The sequence below is a fragment of the Pituophis catenifer genome, unplaced genomic scaffold (genome assembly GCF_029215685.1).
Source record: "Pituophis catenifer annectens isolate HBS135680 unplaced genomic scaffold, rPitCat1.0.hap2 SCAF_7, whole genome shotgun sequence".
NCBI classification, from domain to species: domain Eukaryota; kingdom Metazoa; phylum Chordata; class Lepidosauria; order Squamata; family Colubridae; genus Pituophis; species Pituophis catenifer.
Window position 1 is genome coordinate 89,160,741 of NW_027256887.1, and position 14,967 is coordinate 89,175,707.

Consider the following 14,967-nt stretch of genomic DNA (forward strand, 5'->3'; position numbering starts at 1 on the left):
CCGGAGCGAACCAGTAGAATTTCACCCCTGGTACAGAGGTCTCCAACCCCCAGTCTGCGGACTGCCACCGGGCCACGGCATGCCAGAAACCGGGCCATACAAATGAGCGAAGCCCCATCTGTGGGATGCAGTCAGGATGCGAAACCACGTCCCCCTCCGGTCCATGGGGGAAAAATCTCCACAGAACCGGTCCCTTGTGCTTGAAGAGTTGGGGGCCACTGAGTTAGTGGATGAAGAAGAAGAAGGGGTGAGCAAAGACCACGCTGGCTTCATAACCATCAAAACTGATGCAAAAGTTGAACATACGATAATGTGGAAAAAACTGCAATTGACAGGATAGAGTGGAGAGAAGTTGCTAAGAATTGGACAGTTAAAATAACAAGCATCCATTGGACCACAGGAGACCTTGATCCTTCAAATGTAACCCAGAAAAGTCCTCTCCTTCCTGGGAGGGGGATGATGGAAGTAGGGGTCCAGCACATCTGGAGGGCAGCTGCTGCTGCAAGGAAGAAGCAGGAGCAGAGTGGCCCAATGCCGTTGGAGGTCCAGGCCATCACCAGGACAGTTGGCCTGGACAGTACTTGGCTATCAAGCCTTCATAGTAGGGCTTCAGCTGCTGCGGGTCGGGAAGCTCTTCACACTTGGTGTAGAGGTCAAACTTGCTGCAAGAGAGGCACAAAGGGGGGATTATTGAGGAGGTGGGGGGCGGAGAGGGAAGGCTTCCCATTATCCTGAAGCCATGCTGATGTTGGGTCTCTTCTGAGCAGGCTTTGATAAGCCAGGAAGAAGCCAACATCTCGCTCCAGGGATCTCCAACGCTTCTTGAGGCCACCAGCGAGGAGATGACTAGGACAGAGGGTGAAGTCTTGGCTAGAAAAAGGGCAGGTTTAGTGCCGCGTCACAGGCCAGGTGGGAAGGAAGGAGGCTGCAGCAGGCGGACAAACTTAACAAATATTAAACCAGCAAGAAGAAATCATTGCAAATGAATATTAAAAGTGATCCGATAAGCAAATGAGTTGCTGTGCAATCTGGGTGCACAGATACCTTCTTGAAGCTGCAAGATAGAGGTTGAGTGTTGCAATGCCTCCTCCGCTCTGGTCTAACAGTCACAAGAATTGGAAGGGACCTTGGAGGTCTTCTAGTCCACCCACCCCCCAACTCAAGCAGGAGACCCTCTGCCATTCCAGACAAGTGGCTGCCCGCTCTCCAGTGAGACAGAACCACAACTTCTGTCCCACTGATTAATTCTTCTCACTGTCAGGAAATTTCTCCTTAGTTCTAGGGTGGAGAAACATTGGATGGAAACTAATCAAGGAGCGAAGCAACCGAGAACTAAGGAGAAATTTCCTGACAGTGAGAAGAATTAATCAGCGGGACAGAAGTTGCCTCCTGACGTTGTGGGTGCTTCATCACTGGAGGTGTTTAAGGAGAGACTGGACATCCACTTACCTGGAATGGTATAGAGCCGTGATGGTGAACCTATGGCACGCGTGCCACAGCTGGCACGTGTAACCATATCAGTGGGCACGTGAGCTCAGCTTCCGGTGGGACTGGAAGTTGTGAAACAGGCCATTTTTGGCCTCCGGACGGTCTCTGGAGGGATGGGGAAGGCTGTTTTCGCCCTCCCCAGATGCCTAGAGAGATCCTGGAGCCAGGTGAGAAAGAGAAACGGGCCTACCGGGCCATTGTGTGCCAGGAGCGGGTGAGCAGGGGGTGGGTGGGTCGCAAAGAATTATGGGTATGAGCACGCACGCGGGCGACCCCCCTGCCCGCCCTTCCTGGCACGCAATGGCAAAAAGCCATCACTGGTATAGAGACTCCTGCTTGAGCAGAGGGTTTGGATTAGCAATAGCCCTTAGACTTATATACTGCTTTACGGTGCTTCACAGCCCTCGCTAAGCAGTTTGAGAGGGACGTGGTGTCAGCTTTGGAAGTTGTATTAGGCCGGAAGCTCCCACGCTGCCACCTTCTTCTGTGTGGGAAAGTAGGGTGGGGTTAGTAGAGGGGTTGTCTGTAGACATAATAGCATTCTTCCTCTCGGTCAAGGTCACGCCGATCCCTGCATCTGGAGAAGGACTGGTGGGAGTGCTGTCTCGAGATGGGACGGACGGTGATTGGAGCACGTGATCGACTGAGCAGTGAGGGGATGGTTTTGGGGGTTTTTGATTTACTGAGGGAAAATATGGACCTCTCAGATTGGGGTTTTCCCAGATGTGCCAGTTTACCTATTCTAGTAAATAGAACTTTGAAAAATGCCTGCTTCAGAGTCTTTACTTGAGTCGATGTATTTCAAGACATGGGATAAATTTTATGATTGGTTAGAAAGGAAATATGAACTAGGATATAGAGACAAAGTAGATAGAGAACAGATGGGAGAAAACAATTAGAAAAATAGAGACCCAGATGATGTCAAGTAAAAGGAGAAAGGGGGGGAGGGTAAAAGGGAAAAAAATGAGATATTATAAAAATATATGCAAATGATGAAATAAAAATAAATAATAATTGAATAAGAAATTGAAATGAGAATAAAGATAATGAGAAAATCGGGGCCGCTCAAATACCACTTTAGATTCAACTGAAAAGGGAAACAAGAAGAGAGAGGGGAAGGAGTAGAGAGAGAGGAAAGGAGAAGAGAGGAGAGAAGAGAGAGAAGAAAGGGAAAAGGAGAGGAAGAAAAGGGAGGGGATAGAGGAGCAGAGGAGAAGGTTATAATGGGGGAAGAAGAGAGGAGTGGGGGAAGGGAAGGGGAAGTAGGAAGGAGAAGAGGAAGAACGAAGGAAGTAGGAGGAGAAAGAGGAAGGAAGAGAAGGGGAGGAAGAGAAGAAAAATTGGAGTAAAGGTAAAGGGTAAAAGAGCAGCCCCGAAAAAGTAAAAATGAAAAATGAAAGTTAAAAGATGAATGAAAAATGATGGAAATGACTGTACATGTAAATGTGTTTATGAGAAATAAAAATAAAGAACCTTTTTTGGGAAAAAAAAAAGAATCTTTACTTGGTGTTGGGGGTTTTCTGGAATGCTAAGACGCGGTGGCTCAGTAGCTAAGATGTGGGATGTGAACTGCCAAATTGCAGGCAGCTGTAAGGCGGTAGAAGTGGCCTGCAAGGTTTCTTCCAACTGTTATTCTATGCTTCTCTCCTTGATTAGTTTCCATCCGTTGCTTCTTGTCCTGCCTTCTGGTGCTTTGGAGCAGGGGTCTCCAACCTTGGCAACTTTAAGACTTGTGGACTTCAACTCCCAGAGTTCCTCAGCCAGCAAAGCTGAGACCCCTGCTTTGGAGAATAGATCGACCCTGTCTTCTTTGGGGCAGCCCCTCAAATATTGGAACAGAGCTCTCGTGCCACCCCTGGTCCTTCTTTTCATTCAACTCATCATCCCCAATTCCTGCAACGACCGTTTTTCGTATGTTTCGTCCTCCAGGCCCCTCATCCTCTTCGTTGCTCTTCTCTGCGCTCTTTCTAGGGTCTCCACACCCTTTGGAACATTGTGGAGACCAAAACTGGATGCTGCATTCCAACAGTGGCCTTATCAAAGCACTATTAACAGTTCCAGAATGGTGCGGAGGTTTCCTCCCTTCTCCCATCCCTGGTCTTTCCGTTCCCCCCCTTCATGGCTTGGAGCTCCTTACTTGAACTCTTGCACCCAGGGTAACATCTGGAGGTCCTTGGCGTTGCACAGGTGCATGTAATCCCCTCCGGTGTGCCAGGGGTAGAAGGAGTGGAACCGCACCATGTAGAAGGCCTGTAGGCAACAAGGAGATTGGGGGGAGGGACATTGCAAGGACCGGTGCAGCAGCTACCCACACCTGGACCCGTCACCAATTCAAACATTTTAACAACCAGTTCTCTGCCAAGTTGCTGGATGGGCATAGCCGGGTGGCCTACTTGGCCTCCTGCACCATGGCAGGAGGAACATTTTCGCCCTCCCCAGGCTCTGGAGGCTTTTCTCGAGCCTCCAGGAGGGCAAAAACTGCCTCCCCTGGGCTTCAGAGGTCCCGTTTCCGGACTTCCAGAACTTCCGGGAGGCCCATTTTTTTCGCCCTCCCAGAGCCTCCACACGGGCCCTGTACTTACCTGGCATCCAAAACGGGCCGCTTGGAGACTCCTGGGAGGGGAAGGGTGGGAGGGGCCAGCCGGTCCTTGCAACTACCGGTTTGGCTAACCAGATGTAAAATTAGCATCTGATTCTCCTGAACCGATCCGAACTGGCTGAATCCCACCTCTGAACCTATTGTAGGTTAACCTGGACCAGGAGAAGGATATATCTCCAAAAACATACTTTCACAGCGCCCACCCCCCTCAAGCAAGGCCAGTCAACTGCAATGAAGGCAGCTGGAGACCTCAAATTCAGATTGCACCCTGGAAATCCCTCCCAAGAGAAAAGAAACGGTGGGGATTTGTCCCCCACATCCACCCCAAGGAGAACAAGGAAGCAGACCCGTCTTCTCAGTCTCTTACCTCTTCCGGAAGAGCAAATTTATTTTTCTTCATCACTTGGTACATGTACTCTGGAGCAGGTAGAAAAAAGAAAGAAAGAAAGAAAAAAGGTAGAGAGTTGCCTGATCGTCAGAGGCATTTAAATGCCTCTGACGATCCAAGTTGGGATCGTCAGAGCCTTTTGAAAGCATTTTTTTACAACCTCTTCACCGAAGAGGTGGTAGAAAAAATGGTTTTAAAAGTTTTAAAAAAAAAAAATTGGTCACGCCCACCCAGTCACATTACCCCCCCAAGCCACGCCCACAGAACCGGTAGTAACAAATTTTAGGTTTCACCACTGCATTGTAGCCTATATAGAATAACCAAGTTGGAAGGGGCCTTGGAGGTCTTCTAGTCCAACCTCCTGCTCGAGAAGGAGACCTATTGTCAGGGTTCCAAGTAACACCCCTAATGAAATAAACCTCTGAGGCTTGAGTTTCCTCAAAAGTACATTTTATTACAGATGTCATATTGACACATCTGGGAAAACCTGAATCTGAAAGTTTGCAGGTTTTCCCCACCCAAAGAAAAGTTCAAGTCCCTGGCAACACCCACAAGTCCATCACATGGTCCAATCCAAACACTGTCTCAACTGGAAATGCCTCCCAGTTCCAGCCCTCCAGGTGCAGGGCAGAGTGACCTTGACTCTCTGAGAAAGGAATATTGTTATGACTATGTCAGCACTCCAAACTACATTCGTTCCAGTGCTGACATAAGGAGGAGAAGAGGGGGCAGCTGGCAAGAGGACGCTTGACTTTTTACCTACTTATTTTCCCTGAAGATAATATCCCCTAGGAGATGAGATGGGAGGAGGGACATTCCTGGGAGCTGAAGTAGTAGATATGGGGAGAGTGATTTGGAAGATGGCCAATGAGACGCAGAGAATTGGGGAACGGAAAGGGAAAGTTTGGGGTCAGGAAGTCAGTGTTGGCTACGACATAATCGGGGGCAGATTGTTGTGCTTAATAAATGAAAGATTTCATCAAAGACTATTTGTTTGGAAATGCAATTTATTTGAAGACGACACTGAAACCTGACAGACTACATATCACCCGTGCTCCATACAATTCCCCCTCCCAGTTTCCCACTGTAGTAAACGTGGCAGGCCTGAAGGCCCAATGCAAAAGATGGCTTCCAGGCCTGACATCTATACAGTTTCAGATAAATGGTTGTCCAGTCTCTTTTTGAAAGCCTCCAGTGATGGAGCACCTACAACTTTGGAACAACCGTAACTTGGATTGAGAATGTCTGTAGATAAACTGGGATTTGTTTTCGCTTACACGTAGGGCTTGTGTGTTTGTGTGTGTTCTTTGAGAACTGGAGCGCTTACCATCATGGCCCCAGGACATCAGGACATTTTCCAAGCCACAGTGGGGCTGATACATCCCAAACTTGGTCCTGAGGAGGTAAAAAGAGAGAACATCGGAGCTGAAATTCTTTGGTCTGGAAGCTTTTGTGAGAGAGAAGATTTGAGAAGAGCCAGTATCTCTAATTGGCATTCTGAAGAAGGTGACAAGAGTCTGGAGCAGAGGTCTCCAACCTTGGCAACTTTTAAGACTTGTGGACTTCAACTCCCAGAATTCCTCTTTGCTGGCTGAGGAATTCTGGGAGTTGAAGTCCACAAGTCTTAAAGTTCCCAAGGTTGGAGACCCTTTGTCTGGAGGGGCACCTGCAGGTGGAACATCAGGTAATTGGCCAAGCCTTTGATAAATGCCAACAGTAGCCATTCTTCATGCCTCTGGTTTCAAAGCAAACATGATGGAGCCAGGTTGTAGGTCCAAAGAGATGCAGAATAGTACTGGTACAATCACTAGTAACCCTCAGCAGATAATGTCCCAAAGGTGCTTTTTCAAGAGGCAACTGGTTTTTCTTTCAAGACATTTCACTTCTCATCCAAGAAGCTTCCTCAGCACTGACTGAATGGTGGAAGATGGAAGGATTTATTCTCCTTGCAGACAGCTGGATATTTGCATCCTTTCAGAGAGTCATTGAGGCCACTTGGAAGTTTATCTGCGTCCTCAGGGTCACCTGAGTGGTGCAAATGGGTGTGAGGTCTTCTGAAAAGACCGTGTTGTAGATTAGAGATAGACGAGGTCATATTCCTCCCCCCTCTGTTGAGAGAATGCTGTTCAACTTTGACATAGATGGCTTCTTTGACCCCTCTTTCAAACCAGCAGTCCTCTTTGTCCAAAATATGGACTTTGCTATCTTCAAAAGAGCAGCCTTTGTCTTTTAAATGCAGGTGGACTGCTGAATCTAATCCTGATGGCTTTGTTCTCCTATGTTGTGCCATGCACTTATGAAGTGGTTGTTTTGTTTCCCCAATATTCAGATCTGCACACGTCTCACTGCATTGTACGGCATATACCACTTTGCTCAGTTTATGTCTGGGTGTTTTATCTGTTTTACCATTCCCCACCATCCAGTCAGAACTGAAGAAGCTTCTTGGATGAGAAGCGAAACATTGTTCAAAGAAAAACCAGAAAGTCCAGTTGCCTCTTGAAAAAGCACCTTTGGGACAACCAGGACCTGATGGATGACACAGAATCTCCATAGACACCTCAGCAGATAAGGTCTTCCATCAGAGATGGAGAGGCAACAGTGGAAGGAGGACCAGGGAGACTAGGAGCCAAGTGGCTGCTGATCTCAGCTCCACATGCCCTACCTTGTAGACTTCTACATCCATCCAAGGGTGGCCTCAAAGCAAGGTCAAGCAAGAACTTACGTATACAGAGGATTCCTTGTATCTGGATTGTCATGGAACGTGGAGTCCTTGAAAACGATGGAGTCCTGCACCTTGCAACCCACTGGGAAGGTGTCTCCCACCACAGCCCACTGTAGGAATAACCAAGATCAAAACGCCCCATCACACCTCGGTTCCTCTTTATTTGATAGTGTTGCCCTCGGACCAAACCCCATTTTTCTATCCTCAGTATTGGCAAGTGTGCAATTAAACACACCATTTCATTTAGTGCAGGGGGTCTCCAAACTTGGCCCCTTTGAGACTTGTGGACTTCAACTCCCAGAATTCCTTGGCTGGCCAAGGAATTCTGGGAGTTGAAGTCCACAAGTGTTAAAGTCGCCAAGTTTGGAGACCCTTGATTTAGTGATTCCTCAATGTGTATCAATTATAGATGCTCAGACTTTAGGTTCTTCATTCATTTCTGAGCACAAACCTCATTTTTCTGCCCCATAATGTAAACACTGGGTATTACGGAGCAGGACCTGGAAATGTTGACTCTCTTCCATGCCCCTTGTCCTTCATCTCACCTGTGGTTCACCAGACAGGGCCAAAATCTTCCCCAAATCATGGAGCAATCCAACCAGGTGGAACCAATCTAGGGTGGGACCAGAGAGAGTGAGAATCTGTTTCAGTCCCTTGACAGGTCCCTCTAACCTCAGTTGGGGCATCAACTTAGACCCGGTGCCTCATGGAACATCTTGATGCCAGGATCAGAGCAGGACTTAGCTATGTGGAAGATCTAGAGGGTGAGGAGAAAGGGCTCGCATGCAGAAAGGTCCAGCTGAACATTGTCCTCTCCTGGTGACAGCAAGGAGTGCTGATGGCTCCCTGGAAAACATCTCTGCTCTGCTTGAGGTCATCATGTGTTGAAGACACATGGAGATGGCATTGCTCAATGGTTACAAACAGTCCCAGAGCACCTTCTGCCATGATAGATGGGGAATTATGGGTGATGGACTCCATCATCTCTCAGAATTGGAAACTAGACATGACTTGGCACCCAAATAATTTGATCCTTCTAATATCTGCAGGACCCCAAACAATTGTCATCTTCTGCATCTAGGTAGAAGTGGGGAGAGAGCCTCTTGTTCTCCTAGGGACTATAGATCTAATCAAGGAGTTCACCTTTCTCAGGATGTTTCTCCCGAATGCCCTCTGCTGTCTGGTAGGCATGGTAGGAGTTGGGGAAGTCCACATCGGGGTCCGATTCGTCCACCACATTGTCCAGCAACTCCAAGCCCTCCATGATGGTCATCTGACGGAGGTTACAGCCACCGTATTGCTCGTTCTAGGGAGAGGGAACTGTGAGGACACTATGATGGACTAGAGCTATGATGCCTTCTTCAAACTTGAGGGAAATCTAGTCTAATGAAAAGTACTAGGGATGATATGGTGACAGTCTTCCAATACTTGAAGAGCTATCACAGAGAATCGGGGGTCAACCTCTTCTCCAAAGCACCTGAAGGCAGGACGAGAAGCAATGGATGGAAACTAATCAAGGAGAGAAGCAGTGAGGACAATTTATCAGTGGAACAACTTGCCTCCAGAAGTTGTGAATGCTCCATAACTGGAGATTTTCAAGAATAAATTGGACAACCACTTATCTGAAACGGTAGAGGGTTTCCTGTTTGAGCATGGGTTGGATTAGAAAACCTATTATTCTATGTTCTAAGTGTTCAGGTAAATTTTGAAAATGAGGTAGGATCTTAAGAAGAGCAAGTCATTTTAGATTAACTTGGAAGGAAACCCAGCAGGAATGAAGACTTCAATGGGTCTCTTGCTGGTAACCCTTGGGGTATCCATACAGCCCCCAAAGAACAGGAGATAGGCCTCTCTTGTTGCTGGTATCACCTGGATGCGTTGAGCCATGCTTGGTGCCCAAGAGACCCTCCCCAGAAGAGAGATGGGCTCTGTCTGGGCAAACTCACCTTCTTCTGCACAAATTCCACAGTTTGGTTGGTGTGCATGAGCAGGTAAGTGTGGTATACTCGGTCAATCAGTGCCCCCTCCTGAAATGACAATTCGGAAGTATTGCAGTGAGTGACAATCATTAATCCAAGACAGAGGGTTTCTGCCCCCCCAAACTTGGCCACTTTAAGATGGATGGACTTCAATTCCCAGAATAGGTGTTGTCCAAGTCAAGTCCAAAAGTGCTAGAGAATTCCTGGAAGCCTGGCACTCAGACAGATCGACCATCAACAGGCACATAGAGATAAACAACAGCTACCTACTATTCGAAAGAGGCAATAACAAAGCTAAAAGACCACAAGGCTTCCTGACCAGCAATCTATATCCTGATAAGTTCAGCACCAACCAGTAAACAATGCCCCAATCAAGAAATGATAGTAAACAACAGGTTAACCAAGGAATGACTAAGAATACTCCCACCAACAGCAAACCTCCCTCTCTTCTAGCACTGATGATGTTCCCTAGTTGGGTCATGAAATATTTGCAAGAAAACCAACAAGCTCAGAGAGCACCAAAGACCCCCACAGTTCTCCTCCTCCTCCTCCTCCTCCTCCTCCATCCCTTCTCCTTTTCATCCTCCTGTATCTTCTTCCCCTTCCTTTCCCCCTTCTCTTCCCCCTTCCCTTCCTCCCCCTCCTCTTCCTCTGTCCAGCCTCAGTTGCCTCTGCCCCAACATCTGGTGGTCCCCTCCCAGAACAGACTTTACACACTTTTGCACTAGTGCCTCTAAATTATGAAGTGTTTTCAAAATATATTCATATTCATCTCCTACCCAGCATTTGTCAGCCTGATCCTCTGGAATTGTGGGACAAAATAGAGACATTGTCCATCTGCCGCTGAATTTCACTGACCTTGAAATTCCTGAAGTTTTCCTTGGACTTTGGGTTCTCCAGATGATTATCAGCCTGCGGAGGCTCTGAAGACTGACATGCCTGAGGAAAGAGGGTCTCAATATCAATATCTGTATTGATACACCGTCCCGAGTCCTTCGGGAGAAGGGCGGTATATAAATAAAAATATTATTATTATTATTATTATTATTATTATTATTATTATTATTATTATTATTATTATTATTATTAGTAATCAGAATAGAGCTGGAAGATCTTCTAGTCCAACTCCCTGCTTAAGCAGGGGACTCTATGCCATTTCAGACAAGTGGATGTCCAGTCTCTTCTTAAAAACCTCCAGTGATGAAACACTCACAACTTCTGGTGGCAAGCTGTTCCATGGGTTAATGTCCCCACTATTACGAAGTTTCTCCTCAATTCCAGGTTGCTTCTCTCTTTGATTAGTTTCCATCCATTGTTTCTTGTCCTGCCCTCTGGTGCTTTGTAGAATAGTTTGACCCTCTCTTTGCCTCTCAAATCCTTCAGATCACGGACCTGAGCAGACCATCTAAATGTTTAAAATTTGGGTCCTGCACACTTAACTCCCATTTCAATAAATGCTGAAGGGAATATGGGTATCTGTCACCATTTCAGTGTGGCTCAGGGGTGAAATGCTCCCAGTTCGGACCGGATCACCCGATCCGGTAGCGATGGAGGCGGGTGGTTCGGAGAACCAGTAGCAAAAATCCCTGCCCCCCCCATGCCCAGCTGAGCCGCACGATCATCAGAGGCTTTTTTAAAAAACTTTTAAAAGCATTTTTTCTACAACCTCTTTGGCCGAAAAAATGCTTTTAAAAGTAAAAAAAAAAAGCCTCTGATGATCGTGCAGCTCAACTGGGATCGTCAGAGGCTTTTAAAAGAAAAAAAAAACACCTTTTTTTCTTTTAAATGCCTCTGACGATCCAAGCTGAGTTGCCTGATCGGCGGAGGCTTTTTTAAAAACCTCTGCTGATCAGGCAACTCAGCTTGGATCATCAGAGCCTTTTGAAAGCATTTTTCGCCGAAGAGGTTGTAGAAAAAATGGTTTTAAAAGTAATATATATATATATTGGTCACGCCCACCCAGTCATATTACCCCCCCCACACCAAGCCACGCACACAGAACCGATAGTAACAAATTTTAGATTTCACCACTGGTGTGGCTCAATCTTGGCATAATTTCAGACGTATGGACTTCAACTCCCAGAATCCCCCAGCCAGTAAGGCTGTATTAGGCCACAGGGTCAAAATCCTCACTCAAGTGGCTTCAATAACTACCAGGATTTTCTGGTCAACGATAGGAAAACACAGAAGGCCTTGTTCTGCTGTCATGACTCGTCACCATTATACATCTTCTTGCAGAAAAGAAGATTTAGGAACGGGCAGAGGTGGGTTGCTGCCGGTTCGGATCAGTTCACCTGAACCGGTAGTTCCGAGCACTGGCTGGCCCCGCCCACTCGTCTGTATGTTATCTCACTTTCCGTCTCGCTCGCCTCGCCCCGCAGCCCAGCTGATTTGCGCGCCCCTCCCGTTCTACTAACCGTGGTTGACCTAACAGGTGTGCAGGAAGCTGCCCCCATAAAAAAAAGCCTTGTTTTAGGTGTTGCACGCAAATGCGGAAGGCATGCACACTCTCTCACATTTTCGGCCAACTGATTGTTAAAGAATGTGCAACCCACCTCTGGGAAGGGGGTGAGATGCTTTCACTGCTTGAGGAAGGGGCCTGGCTTGGTTTCAACAGAGGAGGTGAATTTGGGTAGCATCTCAAGCTGAATCACCTTCACTTGTAGATGTGAGATGGGCCTGAGCAGGGTTTGCTCAGGATCCCACGTAGGGCCAGCAAGGAGATGCTTAGAGGAGCATGGACTTCATCTGTCCTGCGGTCAGCTGTGTTATTTATTTTATTTATTTATTTTATTAAATTTCTATACTGCCCTTCTCCCGAAGGACTCAGGGCGGTGAACAGCCACGAGATAAAACACATAAATACAAAAAAATTAAAATGAATTAAAAACGAATTAAATAATTTGGCTGAATTTAAAATACCCCATAATTTTGTGTTTGTGTGGTTAAATCTATTTGTTATCTAGAGCAGAAAATCCAGAGCTCCATCTTAGCAGAAGTAATGCAAACCAAACAAAGAACAAGGCGAAGAAGAAAAAAAGAAAAGGAAAGAAACATCTTATTATTATTGCTAAATGAAAAATACAGCATTTATATAGAAAACAGAATAACAGAGTTGGAAGGGGCCTTGGAGGTCTTCTAGTCCAACCCCCTGCCTAGGCAGGAAACCCAACACCACTTCAGACAAATGTTATCCAACATCTTCTTAAAAACTTCCAGTGTTGGAATATAGGGCTGTCAAAGGTCTCCTGGTATCATGAGGAATAAACTGGAGGCCTCTGGAATCGCTGAAGCTATTCAAATTCACGTGTTCCATGAATGTTTGGCCGTTTGGATGGGACAGATCTGGTTTCGAAGCCCGTGAGGCTGTTTTCTGCTTCTTCCCACTTGAATAAAATGCTTCAACTGGTTGCAAATTCAACCCATCTTCTGGGATGTGCACAACAGGGTGAATCTTAAACAAACTCAGCAGGCTTGGCTCGCCCAACACTCAATGTTATCAAGAATCTAAGCCAGAATAAAACTAACCAAGGTTGCATCAACTGAAGGAGAATACCAAGATGACGTGAAGTGATAGACCGCCATTTAACTATGAGCCAGCGGTGTTCTACAGCTGCCAAAAAAAGCCAATGAGGTCCTACCGTAGGTTCCATCAACAGAGGGATATTTTCAGGATCACATGAAGTGTGATAATAACACTTTACACTGCGTTGCTAAGACCACACTTGGAATATTTCATCCACTTTTGGTCACCATGATGCAAAAAAGACGTTGAAATTCCAGAAGGCGCACAGAGAAGGGCAACAAAGAAGATTAGCAAGCTGGAGGCTAAAACATATGAAGAACGGTTGCAGGAACTGGGTATGTCTAGTTTAATGAAAAGAAGGACTAAGGGTGACATGATAGCAGCCTTCCAATATTTCAGAAGCTGCTACAAAGAAGAGGGAGTCAAGCTATTCTCCAAAGCACCTGAAGGCAGGAGAAGAAGCAACGGATGGAAACTAACCAAGGAGAGAAGCAACTTAGAACTAAAGAGAAGTTTCCTGACAGTTAGAACAATTAACCAGTGGAACAGCTTGCCACCAGAAGTTGTGGATGCTCCATCACCTGACTTTTTAAGAAGAGACTGGACAACCATTTGTCTGAAATGGTATAGGGTCTCCTGCTTAAGCAGGGGGTTGGACTAGAAGACCTCCAAGATCCCTTCCAACTCTTGTTATTCTAATATTCTGTAAGTTTACCAAGCTGTGTGGTCCAGCACATTGTAGGAACACAACCTCTTGATATTCAACCAGGATCCTTCCGTTCCTCTTACTGTGACTTCTCCTTCACCACACCTATGCTCAGCTGGGTTTGAGTGTGTGTGTGTGTCACTTACCGGGCCCACCACCTTCATCCTTGCAGCTGTGGGAGAAGAGAGGCACAGGAAGGCAGCAGTCTTAGGAAGGGGTCTATCTGCCTGCTTCTCCAGGATTTATAACCCTTGGTTTTATAGATGGCAACAGATGTCAGTGTTAACGGGACAATAAGTCATCCGTTAACCCACCAGGGCCAAACTCCTCTCTAGCGTGAGCAAACAATTAATGCCTGACGTTTATTGGAAGGAGAAGTGCTCCCCAGGAGTCCTGGGGGGCAGGGGGCACCCTCCTTTGCCCCTGGAATTTGAGCCATAGCTACCTCCAAGCCAAGCAAAGGTTGAGACTCGGTCACTGCCTTCGCCAGGGCACAGGGCAGCCAAAGGAGCATGACCAGGCCTCCATCCACGGGGCTGGACTGGGTTCAGGTGTTATTGGCTTCCTCACGTGGGGCCAAGGAGAGCTGAGTTGGAGGGGGGTAAAACAGGACAAAAGCATCAAGCCACCAAAGGTTCTTCCAGCACGACCAGATTCATGTGGGCCGTTATGCTGAAGGGAGGTTGGGCTGTTGGTGGGAACTTCATGATGGTTGAGAAGAAGGAGGGCCATCTCACAAAGTCAGGGTTTGGGTCACGGGAAGACTGCAGGGTTGTTTTGCTAAATTTGTGGAATCCAGAGGAAGGTCCTCACCTCAGCTCAGATGCTTCTGTGGAAATAATTTGATTTTAAGGGTCCTTGGTGCTCTCTGAGCTTGGCTGTTTTCTTGTAGACGTCTCATGGCCCACCTAGATAACATCATCACTGCTAGAAACAAGGGGGGTTGCAGAGAGGAGGAGGAGGACTGTGGGGTTCTCTGAACGTGGTGATTTTCTTGCAGAGCTTTCATGACCCAACTAGGTAATGCCATCAGTGCTAGAAGGGAGGTGGGTTCGCAGAGAGGAGGAGGAGAACTGTGGGGTCCTTGGTGTTCTCTGAGCTTGGTTGCTTTCTTGAAGACATTTCATTTCCCCAACTACAGTAGGTAATATCATCAGTGCTAGAAAGTAGTGGTAGAAGACTTCTAAGCACTGATGATGTTCCCTTGGTAAGGAAGGCTCATCACAAATGCTATAGGTCTTAGCTTATGCACTGATCTGGGCTTTGGGGTTTTCTGCTAGAAAGGATCCACCACCAGCAGCATCTGTTATGGTCTCTAGAGTCCTGAGCACTGCAAAATGGTAGCAAGCCATCTACTGAATGATGGTGTCAGAATGTCTCTATCTTGTAGTTCAGGACACTAAATAAAACTCACATTCCCCTTCCTGTTGATGGTTTTGTCAAATGTAGAGAAAGTGGTTGTTTTAACACAGAATGTTCAGAGTTCAGCGTATGAAACCGGGTGTAAATTGTTCCAGAGTTTACTTTTTTGGAGTAGAAGTTTATTTATTTATTTATTT

The 14,967-nt window shown here is 46.7% G+C and overlaps 1 protein-coding gene across 1 annotated transcript; it reads right to left on the bottom strand.

Annotated features, from left to right (window-relative positions):
* Positions 1-553: 553 nt before the first annotated feature.
* Positions 554-13,572, bottom strand: MIOX (myo-inositol oxygenase). The gene is made up of 10 exons (XM_070947411.1): positions 13,555-13,572; positions 10,035-10,115; positions 9,144-9,224; positions 8,341-8,503; positions 7,743-7,810; positions 7,198-7,307; positions 5,803-5,870; positions 4,455-4,504; positions 3,626-3,738; positions 554-662 (listed from the first exon to the last, which is right to left on the bottom strand). Exons 1-10 carry the CDS (start codon positions 13,570-13,572, stop codon positions 554-556), a joined length of 861 nt encoding a protein of 286 aa, XP_070803512.1.
* Between the last annotated feature and the right edge of the window lie 1,395 nt (positions 13,573-14,967).